General features: G+C 39.9%; 1 protein-coding gene and 1 pseudogene across 1 annotated transcript in view; both read right to left on the bottom strand.

The window, feature by feature from the left end:
• Positions 1–11,302, bottom strand: part of ARHGEF9 (Cdc42 guanine nucleotide exchange factor 9) — a 262,188-nt gene extending 250,886 nt beyond the window's left edge. The window contains exon 1 of the mRNA XM_054695699.1: positions 10,939–11,302. Coding sequence (XP_054551674.1) covers positions 10,939–10,968 — 30 coding nt within the window. The 5' untranslated portion in view covers positions 10,969–11,302. The remainder of the gene's footprint in view (positions 1–10,938) is intronic.
• Positions 1,407–2,187, bottom strand: LOC119246692 (cytochrome c oxidase subunit 7B, mitochondrial-like; annotated as a pseudogene).
• Positions 11,303–16,692: the final 5,390 nt, after the last annotated feature.

Below are 16,692 nucleotides of genomic sequence, written 5' to 3' on the forward strand. Positions count from 1 at the left end.
CCTCAAAGTGCTTGCATGTGCTGTTCCTGGCGCCTTTCCCAAACTCCCTACAAACCTCATTTTCCGTTAATTTTTATATTATAATTCAAATGTTTTAGCATCATATATATGGATCACTCAATTTTAATGTCAATTTTCTGGTATATCAGGCAGGCTCTTTGATAAAGTATCTTCTCACAGTAATAGGATTTTGTAGAACCAGCTGAATGCATTTATTTCCCACCTCCCTACTGCGGGATTTTCATACTAAACAGCTTAATCACTTGCAGAACCAGTCACACATACACAAGCACATGCACACTCACAAAAACATAAACAAAACAAAATCAGTATGATGAGAAAACTTATCATAAGAAGAAGCTCCTCTCATCATACTGTTGGGCTGTTGGGGGTGGGGAAGGGTTTCTCTCCTTAAGCATTGAATTCTCAAAGCCTTGGACTGGAGTAGTAGGGATTGTTACTTATGAATGAAATTCCCGTTGGATCTCTTAGTGCTCAGAGAAGAAGAGGTGAGGTCTGGTCTTCCTGTTACAGAGGTATCTCCATAAAAAGGGTGGTGCCATGTTCCCAGCCACCATTTACATGTAGCCAACTTGGAATTATTGCTAGGACAAGGGATGGGGCTGAGAGGTCAGGTGAAGCTATATAACACAGAAGGAAAGTGGGGAGAAGAGAGGAGTGCTCTTGTCACTGCAGCTGGATTTGTATCTTCTTACTTTTGGAAAGGAGACATGGAAGGAGACACTTGAAAGAGACACATGGGTAAGAGGCATGTGAGGAGACTAAAAGCTGTTATTTTTATGTGGTATCTGCTTTTGTCCCAGCTTTCTGGGACCTGCTTCAGAACCAACCTCTTTCCTATGGTTTCCTGCCAGAAGCTACCTTAGACTTGTGGCAAGCGTTCAGGGCTCAGTGGCCCTTCTCCAGGTCAACCATGTTTGGGCATATGCCTGTAAGAGGATGGATAAATGTGGGTGTCTTATTGGGAAGATTGTATTATGAATATTCTTCTCTTTATTCACACTAATTCTATTAAAGTACTTTCACAGTAATAGTATGCTTTACCTTTGCATGTGTGGATGGCTAAACCCTTTAACACACAAGTTTGGGGGTTCCCGGGTACCCCTCAGTCATGCACTAATATTCTGAGATCTGAAATCAGGGTAGTAGAAAAGATCATATTCTGCCTTCTGAAGAGTGTGCCCTCTCTGTCCTGTGAGTAATAGTAATTACTCCTCATGTGGGTAGATAATAGCACAGTTCACACAGCCCATTCCCATCTATTTACTCATCTGATTCTTATAGCAGACTAGGAAGATCAGTGAGGTTATGTGATGGTTAATTTTGTATGTCATCCTGTTTGGGTCATGAGGTATTCAGACATTTAGTGAGACATTATTCTGGGTAATTCTATTGAGGGCATTTCTAGATGAGACTCACATTTGAATTGCTAGGCTGAGTGAATCAAATTATCCACCTCAATGTGGGTGAAGGCCCAAGTAGAACAAAAAGTTTGAGTAAGAGGGAACTCGTCCTGCCTAACTGCTTAAGCTGGGACATTCGTGTGTGCATGTGTGTGTGTGTACAGTCTTCAACTACCAAATGCAACCCCTTCTTTCTCAACCACTACATCTGTGTCACCAAAGAAATCCTCCATCTCTCAGTCTCATCATGTCATTGTCCTTTCTACTAGGCAAAACTTTTGAGCCTCACATTCATAATACTTCTTTTTGGTAAAGTTTCAAATGTACTTTATTACCTCTGTAATCTCGTATTGTAATTGGGGTTTACACTTGGCATCAATTATGAATTGATTTTGAAATAATTCAGTATTACACCAGTTTTGATGATCACTGATCTCTCCATTCCTTTGGAGTGACTCTACCAACAGAAGACAAGGTTCATTCTACTCCAGTTTGTGTTGCTATATATGTTCACACAGCAACACAAAAAGATGATACAGTATTACCATATTTGTCATGGAAATCAGGTGTCCATTTCTGGCTGTTCTCTCTTGCCTTTGTTTATGTTTTGAACTTGGAGATGATTTAGAGCATTTTTGACCAAGTGAAAAACTGAAGTTGAAGACAGAACTGTGGCAACTGCAGTGGCAGGTTTGGTGCAACTCCATATCAAATATTCTTGCAAATTGCCCTGAAAAAACTTATGACACTTCTTGATCTGGCCTCAGTTCACCTTGTCAGAATTACCTGCTCCAATCACACCAGAGTATCCATATGTCATTTCAGAATAAACTATCCATTTCATGTCTCAATTCTTTCTCTATTTTTGTTCCCTCTGCTTGAAAAATGTCTTGCCTTACCTGCCATTCCTACTCCTCACAACAATCCAACTCTGTCATTGGAGGGCTTGAAGTTACAATTTAAATACTATATTTTCCGGGCCTCCCCTGGTGGCGCAGCGGTTGAGTGCTGGGTTGCGAAGATGCCCACAGCCTCTGCAGTGCTGGTTCAATCCCCAGCCACCGGCGAGGGTCCCACATAGTGCACAGACCTCTCCTACCATGCCCGCTGCTCCAGTCAGCAGTTTATTTCATCAGTCTGCTTGTACTGTTCCCCACTCTGGCTCTGGTGAGTTCTCTCACCTTCCCGCACTTCTGACTGTACCCAGTGCTCGTATAAATAAATAAATAAATCTTAAATAAATAAATAGGGAGACCTGCACACAGACCTGGACCGGCCTGTAAGCTTGCGCAGAAAAGTGGCGCACTTGAAAAGCAAACGCGGATCGCAGCTGCCCAGTTCCCTGCGCCTGCGACCTAGGCTTGCAGGGAGACACTCAAAAACCTCCCCAAATACAGAAGCCCAGGACCTGATGGATTTACAAATGAATTCTACCAAACATTCAGCGAAGAATTAGTGCCTATCCTTCACAAACTCTTCCAAAATATTGAGAAGGAAGGGACAATACCAAACACGTTCTATGAAGCCAACATTACACTAATACCAAAACCAAAAAAGGACAACACAAAAAAAGGAAAACTGCAGGCCAGTCTCCCTAATGAACACTGATGCAAAAATCCTCAATAAAATTTTAGCTATCAGAATCCAACAATGTATCCATAAGATAATTCACCACGACCAAGTAGGATTCATGCCAGGGACACAAGGATGGTTTAACATGCGAAAATCAATCAACGTTATCCAACACATCAACAAAAAGAAATATAAAAACCATATGATAATATCAATAGATGCTGAGAAAGCTTTCGACAAAGTGCAAAACCCATTCATGATAAAAGCCTTGAAATTCTTGGGATACATGGAACATATCTCAACATCATAAAGGCCATCTATGACAAGCCAACAGCCAGTATCATTCTCAATGGTGAAAAGCTAAAAGCATTTCCATTAAGATCTGGAACAAGACAAGGATGTTCACTCTCACCACTGCTTTTCAATATAATACTAGAAGTCCTAGCCAGAGCAATAAGACAAGAGAAAGACACACAAGGAATCCAAATAGGAAAAGAAGAAGTCAAACACTCACTTTTTGCAGACGATATGATAATATACATAGAGAACCCCAAAAACTCAACAGAAAAACTAATTCAACTCATCAATCAGTTCAGTAAAGTGGCAGGATACAAAATCAATACACAAAAGTCAGTAGCCTTCCTATACACAAACAATAAATCTGAAGAAGAAGAAATTAAAAAAAAAAACATCCCTTTTATTATTGAAACAAAAAAAAAATCAAATACTTGGGAATAAATCTAACAAAAGAGGTAAAGGACCTATACAAAGAAAACTATAAAAACACTGTTAAAAGAATAGAAGAAGACACAAGAAATGGAAAGACATCCCCTGCTCATGGATTGGAAGAATAAACATTATTAAAATGGCCTTCCTACCAAAAGCAATCTACAGATTCAATGCTATTCCAATCAAAATTTCAATGTCATTCTTCAAAGAAATAGAGCAATTATTGATGAAATTCATATGGAATCACAAAAAAACCCAAATAGCCAAAGCTCTCCTGAAAAAAAAAAGAATGGAATGGAGGCATCACACTCCCAGACTTCAAACTATACTACAAAGCCATAATCATCAAAACTGCATGGTATTGGAACAAGAGCAGACATACAGACCAATGGAGTGGAATAGAAAGTGCAGAAATAAACCCACAGATTTATGATAAACTAATCATTCACAAAGGAGCAAAGACTATGCATTGGAGCAAAGAAAGTTTGTTCAATAAATGGTGCTGGGAAAACTGGGTCGCTACATGCAAAAGAATGAAGCTTGACCACTACCTCACACCATACACAAAACTCAACTCAAAATGGATTAAAGAACTAGACATAAGACCTGAAACCATAAAATACATAGAAGGAAATATAGGCGAAACACTACGTGATTTGCACATCAAAGACATCTTTACAGACACATTACCCAAAGCAGTGATAGTGAAGGCAAAGATAAACACCTGGGACTACATCAAATTAAAGAGCTTCTGCACAGCAAAAGAGACAATAACCAAAACAAAGAGAAACCCCACCGACTTGGAGAACATTTTTGCACACAACACTAATGATAAAGGACTCATCACAAAAATCTGCAAAGAGCTGATGAGACTCAACAACAACAAAGAAAATAATCCAGTCAAAAAATGGGCAGAAGAGGTAAAAAGAAATTTCTCTGAAGAGGAAATGCAAATGGCCAACAGGCATATGAAAAAATGTTCAACATCACTTGTAATCAGGGAAATGCAAATCAAAACTACCATAAGATACCATCTTACACCAGTGAGAATGGCACATATTAAAAAAACTAGCAACAACAAATGTTGGCGAGGGTGTGGAGAAAAAGGAACTCTTCTGCACTTTCGTGGGAGTGCCAACTGGTCCAACCGCTATGGAGAGCTGTGTGGAGATTTCTGGACCTACTAAACATAGAGCTTCCACAGGATCCAGCACTTCCACTCCTAGGCATTTACCCAAAGGACACAGAAACATCAACTCCAAAGAACACCTGCACCCCTATGCTTATAGCAGCACTATTTACAATAGCTAAGCTTTGGAAACAGCCCAAATGCCCAAAAATAGATGACTGGATCAATAAGATGTGGTACATATATACCATGGAATATTACTCAGCATTCAAAAAAGATAAACACATGCAATTTGCAGCAACATGGATGGCGCTGGAAGGGATCATGCTCAGCGAAATAAGCCAAAAAGAAAAATAAAAATACCGGATGGTCTCATTCAAAGCAGGAATCTAGAAAACTTAAATAAGGGACCAGGAAAATGAATAACTATAAGAAAGTGAAAATCAAAATCAACAAAAAAATATGAACCAGACACTTTTTTGGGGGTGGGCGGCAGGAGGGGAGGGATTGGGGTCAGAATGGGGGGGTTGCAATTGTATGGGGAACATAAAAATAAAATTTATTATTTAATAAATAAATAAATATTTCATCCTAAATAAATAAATAAATACTATATTTTCTAAGAAGTCCTGTCCCATCCTTTGGCCCCCTCTCTTACCACACCATTGCTCCAGTACATGCCACATTGCTTTATTTTACTTCTTATAGCATTTTCTCCAGTTTGGCTTTATTTCTTCCTTACTGAGTCATAAGCTGCTCAAAGACAAGCTTCGTCTTGTATTTGGCTATCCCACACCTCTGTCTGATATAGTGTCCTGGAAATAGCAGCTGCTTAATAAACATCCATTTTTCTAAAATTAATCTTTAAAAATCCATTGCTTCATTGGTTATCATGGAAATCACAATTAGATACATAGTAATTGGTGGGATAAAATAGTTTCCTATTTGCCATACTAAAGAGGCATATCTGTATGTACTGATATAGAATAATCTTCAAGGCATTGTTAAGTAAAAAAATAAGACAAGTGCTACTAACTGTATGAAGAAAATAATGTGTATATACAAGTATGTACTTATGAAGTCATAAAATACCACTGTAAAAACACTAAGAACTGATTACAGTGGTTGTCTCAAGAATGGAGGCCAAATGCTAGGGATAGTGGGGCAGAAATTTTCCCAAGGACTTACTGAAGCTTTCGTGCTGGACCAGGTATATCTATCTCCAGACTTGTTTTACATGAAAGAATGAAACTTTGTGTGTTATAAGCCAGTATGGCTATATCTCTGTTATTCATAGCAGAATCAAATTAACTAATAAACTTACCAGTTGACCATTCCATCCAGCCTATTCAGAGATATTTTTGAAAAAGTCACATGAAATTTGGTATGAAATTTTGTTCATGATTCCATATTTTTCTCTAAAGCAGTGGCATAACAATATAGAACAATAGGAGCAGACAATCCTGAGTGCAAGCAGTAAATGAGTATGCTACCTACAGAGGATTTTTTTAAAAAAGAGAAAAAAGCCAAAGTTTTTATTATTATTATTATTATTATTATTATTATTATCACTAAGCACAAGCAATTTTAAGCAATACTCCTCCCTGCAAGAATATTTTGTTTGATGGCCAACAGACATATGAAAACTGTTTGACATCACTTATCATCAGGGAAATATGAATCAAAACCACAAGGAGATACCACCTCACACCTGTGAGAATGGTCCATATATAAAAAAGCACCAACAACAAATTCTGCTGAAGGTGTGCAGAAAAAGAAACCCAAATAAACTGTTGATAGGAATGTAGAATGGTGCAATCCCTATGGAAAACAAGATGGAAGATCCTCAAAATATTAAAAATAAATCTACCATATGACCCAGCAATTCAACTCTAGGATTCCACCTGAAAAATGCAAAATCACTACTTTTAAGGAATATATACACTCCTATGTTTGCTGGTACACTATTTACAATAGCCAAATTATGGAAACAACCTAAGTGCCAAAGGAGAGATAAGTGGATCACCAAAACACACATAATGGACTACTATTCAACTATAAAAAAAGATGAACTCTTACCATTTGTGACTTCATGGATGGAGCTGGGGGGGATTAAGCTAAGTTAAATAAGTCAGAAGGAGAATACTGGATTATTTCACTCATATATAGAATATAGAATATAGGAACTGGCTAAACTAAACCAAAACAAACCCTAGGAATGTAACGACAGAATTGAGGCTACTAGATGGGAAGGGAGAGTGAGGTGGGAAAAAAGTAGGAAGGGAACACAATTGTCTATGATAAAGGGATATGAGTGCTTTAGTGGTAGGTATGAGGTGGTGACATTCTTCTAAGAAAGTGTGAACCTATTCCCCTAAATCATATACAGCATTATAAACCAGTGTTACCTCAATAAAAACAATCTCTTATTGGTCAAAGCTCTAAACAATTGTTATTGATACTGAGTTTTAATAATATAAAATTTGACAAGAACATATTTTATTGTTTATCATTTAATAATATTGCATTCTACATGGGAATTGATTCAGAGAACTTCCAGCTACACATTTGCCCTAAGTACACACCCACAGATTTCACATGTGTTCTTTCAGTTCATTTCACAATTCTTCACAGAATCATTCAAGGTAGCTTTGGGAATATTTGGGTCTGCAATCCCTCTGGTGCTCTGTGTTCTAGCTTTTAAATAGTAAGTTCAAAGCAAACAATGGGAACACAGTGATTGTAAAGTAAAAGAAAAGAAAATGTGAGTTACTTCAATTTTGTCATTCTGTTACCAATTATAGTTTTTATTGGTGCTTAAGATCTAAAACAGCACAATCAATACAAACTGTAGGGTCTACCATTTTTGTTCAGTGATTGCACATTTTAGATTATATATAAGATTTACTAAGTTTGAATATCTTTAAAGTTGAGGACTTTTTTTTCCCTCTTTCATTGTAAATCATTTGAAAATTTAAAATAACAAATCAACAAAACAATTATGAGTACTCATTATTACTGAAAATACTTTTTCATACAGAATACTAAACGCTGTCCATTCCAGATACCATACATGTTAAGTATATCACATCTCCAAAGTACTAATTATACACTTAATCTTCTCCAAATTTCCAGAAAACAAGGAATTGGTTCATTGATAATCTACATAAAACCAATCCTTTTTTTAAAGAACTCTTTTTTTAAAAGATTTATTTATTGGGGCCTCCCTGGTGGCACAGGTGGTTGAGCACAGCACTGTGAAGCTGTCCACAGCCTCCGAAGTGCCTGTTCCATCCCCGCCAGACTTGAAGCAACCCACATGGCCTGCAGACCTCTCCTGTCTCACACATTACTCCCCTCAGCAGTGTATTTCGTCAGTCTGACTGTTCTGTTCCCCGCTCTGTCTCTGGTGAATCCTCTCACCCTCCCGCGCATCTGGCCTACCCTGGCTCTTGTATAAATAAAAAAAAAAATCTTTGAAAAAATAAAGATTTATTTATTATTTATACAAGAGCTGGGGTATATCCTACTCCCTCCTGGCCCCCGTAGTGTGTCCCTGGTTTATAGTTGCTTGTTGATTTTGATTTTTACTTTATTATAATTAGTTTTTTTCCTGGTCCCTTATTTAGGTTTTCTAAAATCCTGCTATGAGTGAGACCATCCGGGACGTTTCTTTTTCTTTCTGGCTTATTCCTCTGAGCATGATCAAAACAAGGGAAGGGGGGATGGGAATTGTATGGGGACTATAACCAAGATGAAAATGCATACAATGTGCAAAAATGAAAAATGATGTATAAAATAAAAAAAATTGTATCAAAAAAAGGAAAAAAAAAATAGCTGGGGTACAGGTCAGAGGTGCAGGGGGTTGAGAGGATTCACCAGAGACAGAACGGGGAGCAGAACAGGCAGACAGACCAAAATACACTGCTGAGGGGAACAGTGGGTGAGACAGGCAAGATCTGCTGCGCCATGTGGGTTGCCCACTAGCCAGGGATCGAAGTCATGCTTCAGAGGCTGCAGATTGCTTCATAATGCGGTGCTTAACCCCTTGTGCCACCATGGAGGCCCTCACTAATTATTTTTAGTCAACATTTACTTCTAGCAATCTGAGAATCTCAGACCTGGAGAAATATGGGTGATCATTAATAACCCCATTTAATAGGTTAGAAAACTGAGACCAAAAGCATTCCTATTAAATAGTAGCTTGACTAAAACTAGTGGTTTTCTGCCTTCCATACTAGAATAGTTTACTACTGTTCTCTCTTGAATTCTTGCAAACACCCAAATAAATGCTTTCATCATATAGTCTAATTTACCACTTCAGTCCCCTAAAATATTATGAAATTTCCTCATAATATTTAATTACATAGTTTCCACAAGGTGTCTGTTGCTCTCTTTTCTCTCACATACAAGTGGCAAAACTTCACATTTCTCCATTAATTTAATATATTGTCAATGGCTCTGGACCGCTATACTACCATATATTTGAATAAAGTGAGAAGGCTTACTAAAAGCTAGCTGCCAGAAATACCATGACTGGCATGTTCTTTGTTTTTTGTTTTTTTGTTTTTATTTTTGTTTTTTTCAGGCAAAATTTATGTTATTAGTTGATACTGAAGAAACTGCTTTTCCAAGATCATGACACTTTGTTCCTTTCTGTCTCAGCACCATTTGAACAGATGATTCTTTGGAGTAGTGGGGAGAAAGAATGACAGAGAGTCAGGAGATTTTATGCTAGACTTAGCTTTGTATTCATGTAGCTATATGACCCTGAGCAAGTCCCTACCACTCTCTGTACCTCAACCTTCCTGGATAATAAGGACATGAAGGTATTGTCCTGCTCTAAAGTTTCCTGGTTCTACAAACATTTGAAATAGCCTTAATGTGACCCCAGAAAAAGAGGGAAGTCTGGGAAGAAGAATGTCTTGGAGCCTTACATGTAAGAATACAAACTATATGCTTTTAAGAACGACTGAAACATAGGTTTAAGAAAAACCTGATAAAGGGAAGAAGACAGCTCCGTACAACCCTAATCCTACCAGACACTCTTCTCCCTTCTGAACAGAAGCTAAATATCATTTTTGCAAAACAGCTTCAGGCTACTTTCCTTCAGCTGCAGGTTGTGGGTGGCAGGGCAGAAGTGTGGGCTTGCATTGTCCCCCAAGACCCCCTTGCCCATGCCTTCCAGCTGATGACAAATGCATGGTGGCCTCTCGATTCCCAGAGTCCAGACTAGATTGAGTTACCCCTGGCTGAGTCAGAGAGGCATCAAGATGTAGCGCCACCACTTCCTCTCTGCAAGGGAAGTCATTCCAAGGTCTCCAGGTAAAGAAAGAAGCACCACGGCATAAAATGAAGTGTTGGAAGATGATATATTCTCATCTCTCTCTCTCTCTCTCCCCCCCCTTTCCCACCCCACCCCCCTTAGTTGGAGGAGGGGAGAGCTCTCTTAATTGAATGGAGGCCAGACCCACTTCCAGGATGGAGGTTTCTGCTGGGTGTTTCAGCTTCACAAAAACCTAAGTGTGGCCAGGGTGACCCCACCCCAGGCAAGAAACATTTCAGGGTTCCACCTGGCAGATTTTCTGAGACTGACGCTCTAGCCCTTATGCACCAGGTCTGGCCAGGGCTAGGGGATACATACAGCCCATTTGGGGGGACAAAGCAGTTCTCCAATACTACCCTCTCCACAATCCCAAGCTTTGTAACTCTCCCCTCCCTCCCAATCCCGTGCTGGTTTACCGGCATTCTCCCAGTCTCATTGTTTTCAGAAAGCCCCTCCGCCAACCCCTTGCCTCTCTGGCCTTCCAAATGACCGCTACTCCCACCCCTCTCCAATCTTGGAGGACGGCATTCAGAGGGCGGCAGGAATGAGGAAAATGGGAGGGGGCTTTTTTCTGCAGACCGGTGAGCAAGGGCCCTTAAAATGGCCACAGGAAGCAAGCTCGCTGATGTCTCAAGGACAGCGGCTAGGGTAGCGGTGGGCTGAGACTAGGGGCTCACTGCATGGCGGCTAGTGAAGGAGCTGGGGGTGGGGCTAGGGAGCTGAGGCTCAAGGAGGGGAAGTCAGGGTTGTTCACTCACCATTCCCGATCCGCCTCTAATCCACTGCATGGTGCAGACTAAGTCCAGCTTTTCAGAGGCCCAGGTGGCTGGTGTGCGAGTTGGCTCGGCTGGTTGGGCTGGCAGCGAGGAAAGTCCCGGCGCCCCCTCCGCCTCCCCTCCTCCACAGCCCTACAGCCCAATCCCCTCCGCCCTGGGCCTCGCCTTCAGTCAGGTTGTTCCATCCCAGCTGGCAGGCTCTGCGTTACTGCCGGCAGCTCTAGGAGTGCTTGGCCCAGAAAGACGCAGGAGGGGGGATCCCAAAAGGCTGCCTTTGTCCCCTGCCAAAGCTTGAGAACTGGAGGTAGGGGGCAGGGAGACAATAGGGACGAATAACTTCAGCCTGGGAGAAAGCAGCTGCCACTTCTGACTGCCTCCACAGCGCTGGAGATAAATTTTATTGTAGGGCTCCCCAATTGTGTATAGTCAGTGAAAAGTCCTCTCTGAAGTTGCCTTAGAGGTGCTGTGTCAACCTCCTAAGGAATAGCAAGATCCTACCCCAGTGGATCCATGCCAACACTCCCTTGCCTCTCTTCCCTCAGCCCTGCTTCTACATTCTACCCTGGGGTCTTCTTTCCTCATGTATACTATCTCGGGGCTTTCATCTATATTATCAATTTTGCTTCCAAGAACAACCCTGTGGAGGCTGGGATAGTGTCTTCATTTTACAGGTAAATAAATGGAAGTATAGAAGAGGGAAGAGTCTCCACTTTATCCTCTACAGTGCTATAAGCTTCCAAGCTTATTATTGCTAACTCATCTTTCTCTCTCTCCCTCTCACACAGACTTCTCCCTCATACCCTTAGGAATATGAAAAGTAGCTTGTAATTATGCTCAGTGAAATAAGTCAGAAGGAAAAAGAAAAATATCGGATGGTTTCACTTATAGCAGAAATATAGGGGACCCAAATAAGACAGCAGTGTAAAAAAAAATAATAGCAATACAAAAAACAACAAAACAAAAACAGACAATTATAAATCAGAGACATCCTGCAGGGGAGGAGGAGGGAGAGGGACCAGAGGGAGGGAGGGAGGAACACAGAGGACTCTGGTGATGGTGCAAGGGTGCATTGGTGAAAGAAATTCTATGGGGACTACACCTGAGGCAGAGGGGGGAAAGCAAACATTGTTTAAAAATGAACAATGATGTAAAAAATAAATTAAAATAAATTAAAAAGTAGCTTGTTGAAGGATGAATTTTCCATTTACTTATTTTGCTGAGCATGAGTCAAATGAGAATGAGTCAAATCAGGAAAACAGGCAAATGATTAAACCACCCACCTCTTCATGATGCCCCTAAACTCTGGGCAATGTAACCTAGCTAGGCTGGCACCTTTGTATCTACTGAGAATTGACATTGTTGGTCACATTTACACCCACTATTATTCCATATAGTCCTTACAATACTCGTGTCCGGTAAATATGATAGGTAGTATTAATTATCCCCCTGTTATAAACATGAACACTTAAGTCAAGAGACTGACAGTCATCTGCCCAAGGTAGCACAGCCAAACAAGACAAGAAACTAAGACTTCTGACTAACAGGGCAGGTTAGGTAAGAATGGGATTGCAAAAACAGGGGTTGCACCTTCATCAAGGAATTAAACTATGACATCAGAAAGAAATACTTGCAGGTGACTGGTATAAAGGCTTCATTAACAAGCTACATATATCACCTCTACTTCCTAGTAAACTCTCCACACTTCATCCAAGCCAGTGTTTTGCACAGAGAGAATTCACCAAAGATTGAATCAGCTGCCTTGATCAGTACACATTTGAGGGAGGTATATATGCAGAAGCTGAATAGTTCTATGGCAAGGGATTTCTGAATCACAGGGAGCTTAAACTGGGTGACATTTCAACTTCCTCCTAAGTCTAATAGTCCAGTTATCAGATATTCTACAGTGATCTCCTTATGTTCTCACCTCTGGGTCTTTAGTCACACTGAGCTTCTTGGATGTACCTCCTTTGCCAACAAACTTATTCAAACTGTTACGACTCTTTAACAACTCTTGAAAATCTGAACATCACCTCTAGAAAGATTTCACGTATTACTCCAGGCCTTGGATTTATAATCAACTGCTTTAGAACTATCATTTCACCCCTCAACTGAAAATGATCTTTTACTTACTGGGTTGTTGCAGGCTGTATTGTGTCTCCCATATATTTGTATGTTGAAATCTGAACCTCCAATTCTTCACAATGAGACTATATTTTCACATAGGGTCTTTAAAGAGATGATTAAATTAAAATAAATTCACTAAGGTGGGCCTTAATCCAATATGCTTGAAGTTCTTATAAGAAAAGGAAATTTGGACTAAACTGGATACACATGGAAGACCACATGAAGAGCAAGGAGAAAACTGCCATGGGCAAGCCAAGGAGAGAGGTCTCAGAAGAAATCACCTTGATCTTCTACTTCTAGCCTTCAGAATCGTGAGAGAAAAAAATGTCTGTGTCAATTTGTTATGACATCCCTTGCAAATTAATACACTGGTCATGTATACATTTTTTTTTATTTCCTGTTATTTAAATGGGATTATAAGTTATTTTTTAAAAAGCAGAGACAATGAATTACCAATCTTGATATTTCCTATATCAGTGGTTGGTACATGGGAAATATTCAATAAAAGCTTGGATTTTTTTTATGAATACATTAATTCAATAATTACTGAGTTCCAGTCCCACCTGGTGAGTTTAGTCTCAGCACCATCACGCTATCACTTCAATGGCCTGAGTTCAATCCCTGGCCTGGGAGCTGCCCCACATATGACACAGCAGATCTCTCCTGTTCTGCCCACACTTCCCCTCAGCAGTGTATTTCAGTAGATCTACCTGTTCTGCTCCCCACTCTGTCTCTGGTGAATCCTCTCACCCTTCCATCTCTGGCCTACACCCCAGTTCTTGTATGAATAAATAAATAAAAATAAATCCTTAAAAAATTATTACTGAGTTTCTATGTCCCAAGCATTGATAGATGTCCAAGATACAAGGCAAATTTCCTCCTAGACATTGCAATCCACTTGGAGTAGAGAAAAGATTGATAATAAAAAAAATACACAAATGAGATAGTTAAAGATTGTGACATATGCCCTTAAACTAAATTATGTAATCATGAGTAGCCCTGGCATCATAAAAGTTGTCTTTATCAGTCATGATCCAGTCAGGAATAGAAATCACCATAAATCTTTTAAAGACAGGACATTCAAATGAAGGAAGACATTGGTAAACCTAGGAAGTCAAACAGGGCATGGTGAGGCAAATCACCATTTAGCAACCACAGAAACTGCTACCACCCCTAGGGACAGATGAATAATGGGAAAAGGTAATGTTACCAGAATCCAGAAATTGATTTTTAACTAACGCTAAAAGCATGGGGTCAGTAGCCTGATGGTATAGGTGACATGAATGGAGGAGTTGTTCAGTAGAAGCTGGAGTCAGTCAGAAGCTGGAATACCCTTCCTATTGAGGAAACAGCTTTGGACTTGTTCCTTCTTCTTGCCCATCAACCTCCTTCAAGTGTTTTCCATTGGACAAAAGAAGTGAGAGAGCAAGGGAGCTTAGGAAATTTAGTTTCTTAGAAGAGTTGAGAATGGATGTGACAGCTAAAGTCCATTGTTAATATATGTGCCTAGAAACAATTTCAGAAGGACAGATGTTGTCACAGAAGCATAGAGACTATTAATTACAGTATGTCTTGAATGCCTGGAATGTCTAGAACTATGTGAGATGATAGAGGTCAAGTAATGTAATAAGAGTATATGCTCTAAGCTCTGGGGTGAAAAATACTTGGATCTCATTGGCTTTGCTACTTAGTTGGGCGGGGATATTTTTATTTATGTATTTTATTATTTTATTATTTTTTTACATTGTTGTTCATTTTTAAACAATAGTTGCTTCCCCCCACCGCCTCAGGTGTCGTTCCTATAGAATTTCCTTCACCAATGCACCTGTGCACCATCACCTCAGTCCCTTGTGCTCCTCCCTCCTTCCATCTGATCCCTCTCCCTCCTCCTCCCCTGCAGTGTGTCTCTGATTTATAATTGTCTGTTTTTGCTTTGTTGTGTTTTGTGCTGTTATTATTTTTTACATTGATGTCTTATTTGGTTCCCTTATATTCCTGCTATAAGTGAAACCATCCAATATTTTTTTCTTTTTCCTTCTGGCTTATTTCATTGAGCATAATTCCTTCTAGCTCCATCCATGTTACTGCAGATGACATGAGTTTGTCTTTTTTGATTGCTGAATAATATTCCATTGTGTATATATGCCACATCTTCTTGATCCAGTCATCTATTTGGTAGCTTTTTTTTTTTTACTATTTTATATCTCAACAGTTTTTTTTATCTGTGAAACAGGGTTGCTAATAAGAGTGCAATGACGATTTGATGAATCTAGCCATGGAAAGAGAGCACTTAGCACAAGATCTAGCAAGCAATAAGAATTCAGAACAAGGGCCTCCCCGGTGGCGCAGCGGTTGAGCGCTGGGTTGCGATGCTGCCCGCGGCCTCTGCGGCGCTGGTTCGCTCCCCCACTGCTCCCCGGCTGCTCCCCAGCCACCATCGGAGGAGGGTCCCACATAGCGCAGACCTCTCCTGCCGCCAGCTGCTCCCCTCAGCAGTGTACTTCGGTCCTTCTGCCTGTTCTGCTCCCCGCTCTGGCTCTGGTGAATTCTCTCACCCTCCCGCGCTTCTGACTGTACCCAGTGCATGTATAAACAAAACAAACAAACAAGCAAACAAATAAATAAATAAAACATGCCTCTATAAAAAAAAAAAAAAAGATTCAGAACAAGATAACAGAAATCTGGAGAAAGGTTTTCATTTTTTTTTCCCCAGAACTCACCCTTGCAATCCCGTAGTCTCCCAGGCACCTATTTCGTACTTAGCCTGGAGTGGACAAAGGCCTAATTCCGCCCTGAGCAGTAAGAGGTTGGAAACAGCCTTAGGTATGACCCTAGTCTAGCATATTCTCTTAATTTGAGTCCATAGTGATTTAAGACACCCAAAGGCATGTTTCTGGGAGCAGAGAAACAAGTCCAAACTGGTCCCTACCTGCTATGGCTATGGATTTGTGCAGAGTGGAGTAAAATTCTGAATTCACTACTGCTAGTTAACTTATGGCAAATACTCAGTTCCTCTGTCTGAGGTCCCCAATTATAATATGATTGCACTAATAGTTGCTAACTAGTTAAGCAATAAATTATCCATAAGTATCAGGGTTGGCAAAGATCTTAAAAATGATCTCCTCAACATTGTTATTTTGCAAATGAGAAAATACAGCCCGTGGGAATGAATGGGACTCCCAAAGATGCAAAGTAAATTGGTGGATAAGCTGGAATGAGAACGGAAATCACTGATTCTTCATAGTGAGTAGAATGCAGTAAAAAAGGATAAGAATTAACAGTGTATAACTATTATAATGCTATTATTGAGAGTCTAAGGTTAACATCTACATTATAATCTGCAATGCTTTGATAAAATGATGTTGATATATATATCAACTATTTTTATTTATTCATTTATAAATTCAATAAACATGTGTGCTTATTGTGTGCAGGCATAGTGTGATTAAATACTAATTATATAGCAATAAATAAGATAGACACATTCATGTCCATGGTTCTGAAGGAGGGAGTAAGTTAGTTGGGAATGTAGGCAGTTATGGCTACAGGGTCCTCAGCCTTGAGATAACACCCTGGAAAACAGGAAATTCCACAGGTTGATACATTCCCAAA

The sequence above is a fragment of the Talpa occidentalis genome, unplaced genomic scaffold, assembly GCF_014898055.3.
Source record: "Talpa occidentalis isolate TD23 unplaced genomic scaffold, MPIMG_talOcc4v2.1 talOcc4.15, whole genome shotgun sequence".
NCBI lineage: Eukaryota > Metazoa > Chordata > Mammalia > Eulipotyphla > Talpidae > Talpa > Talpa occidentalis.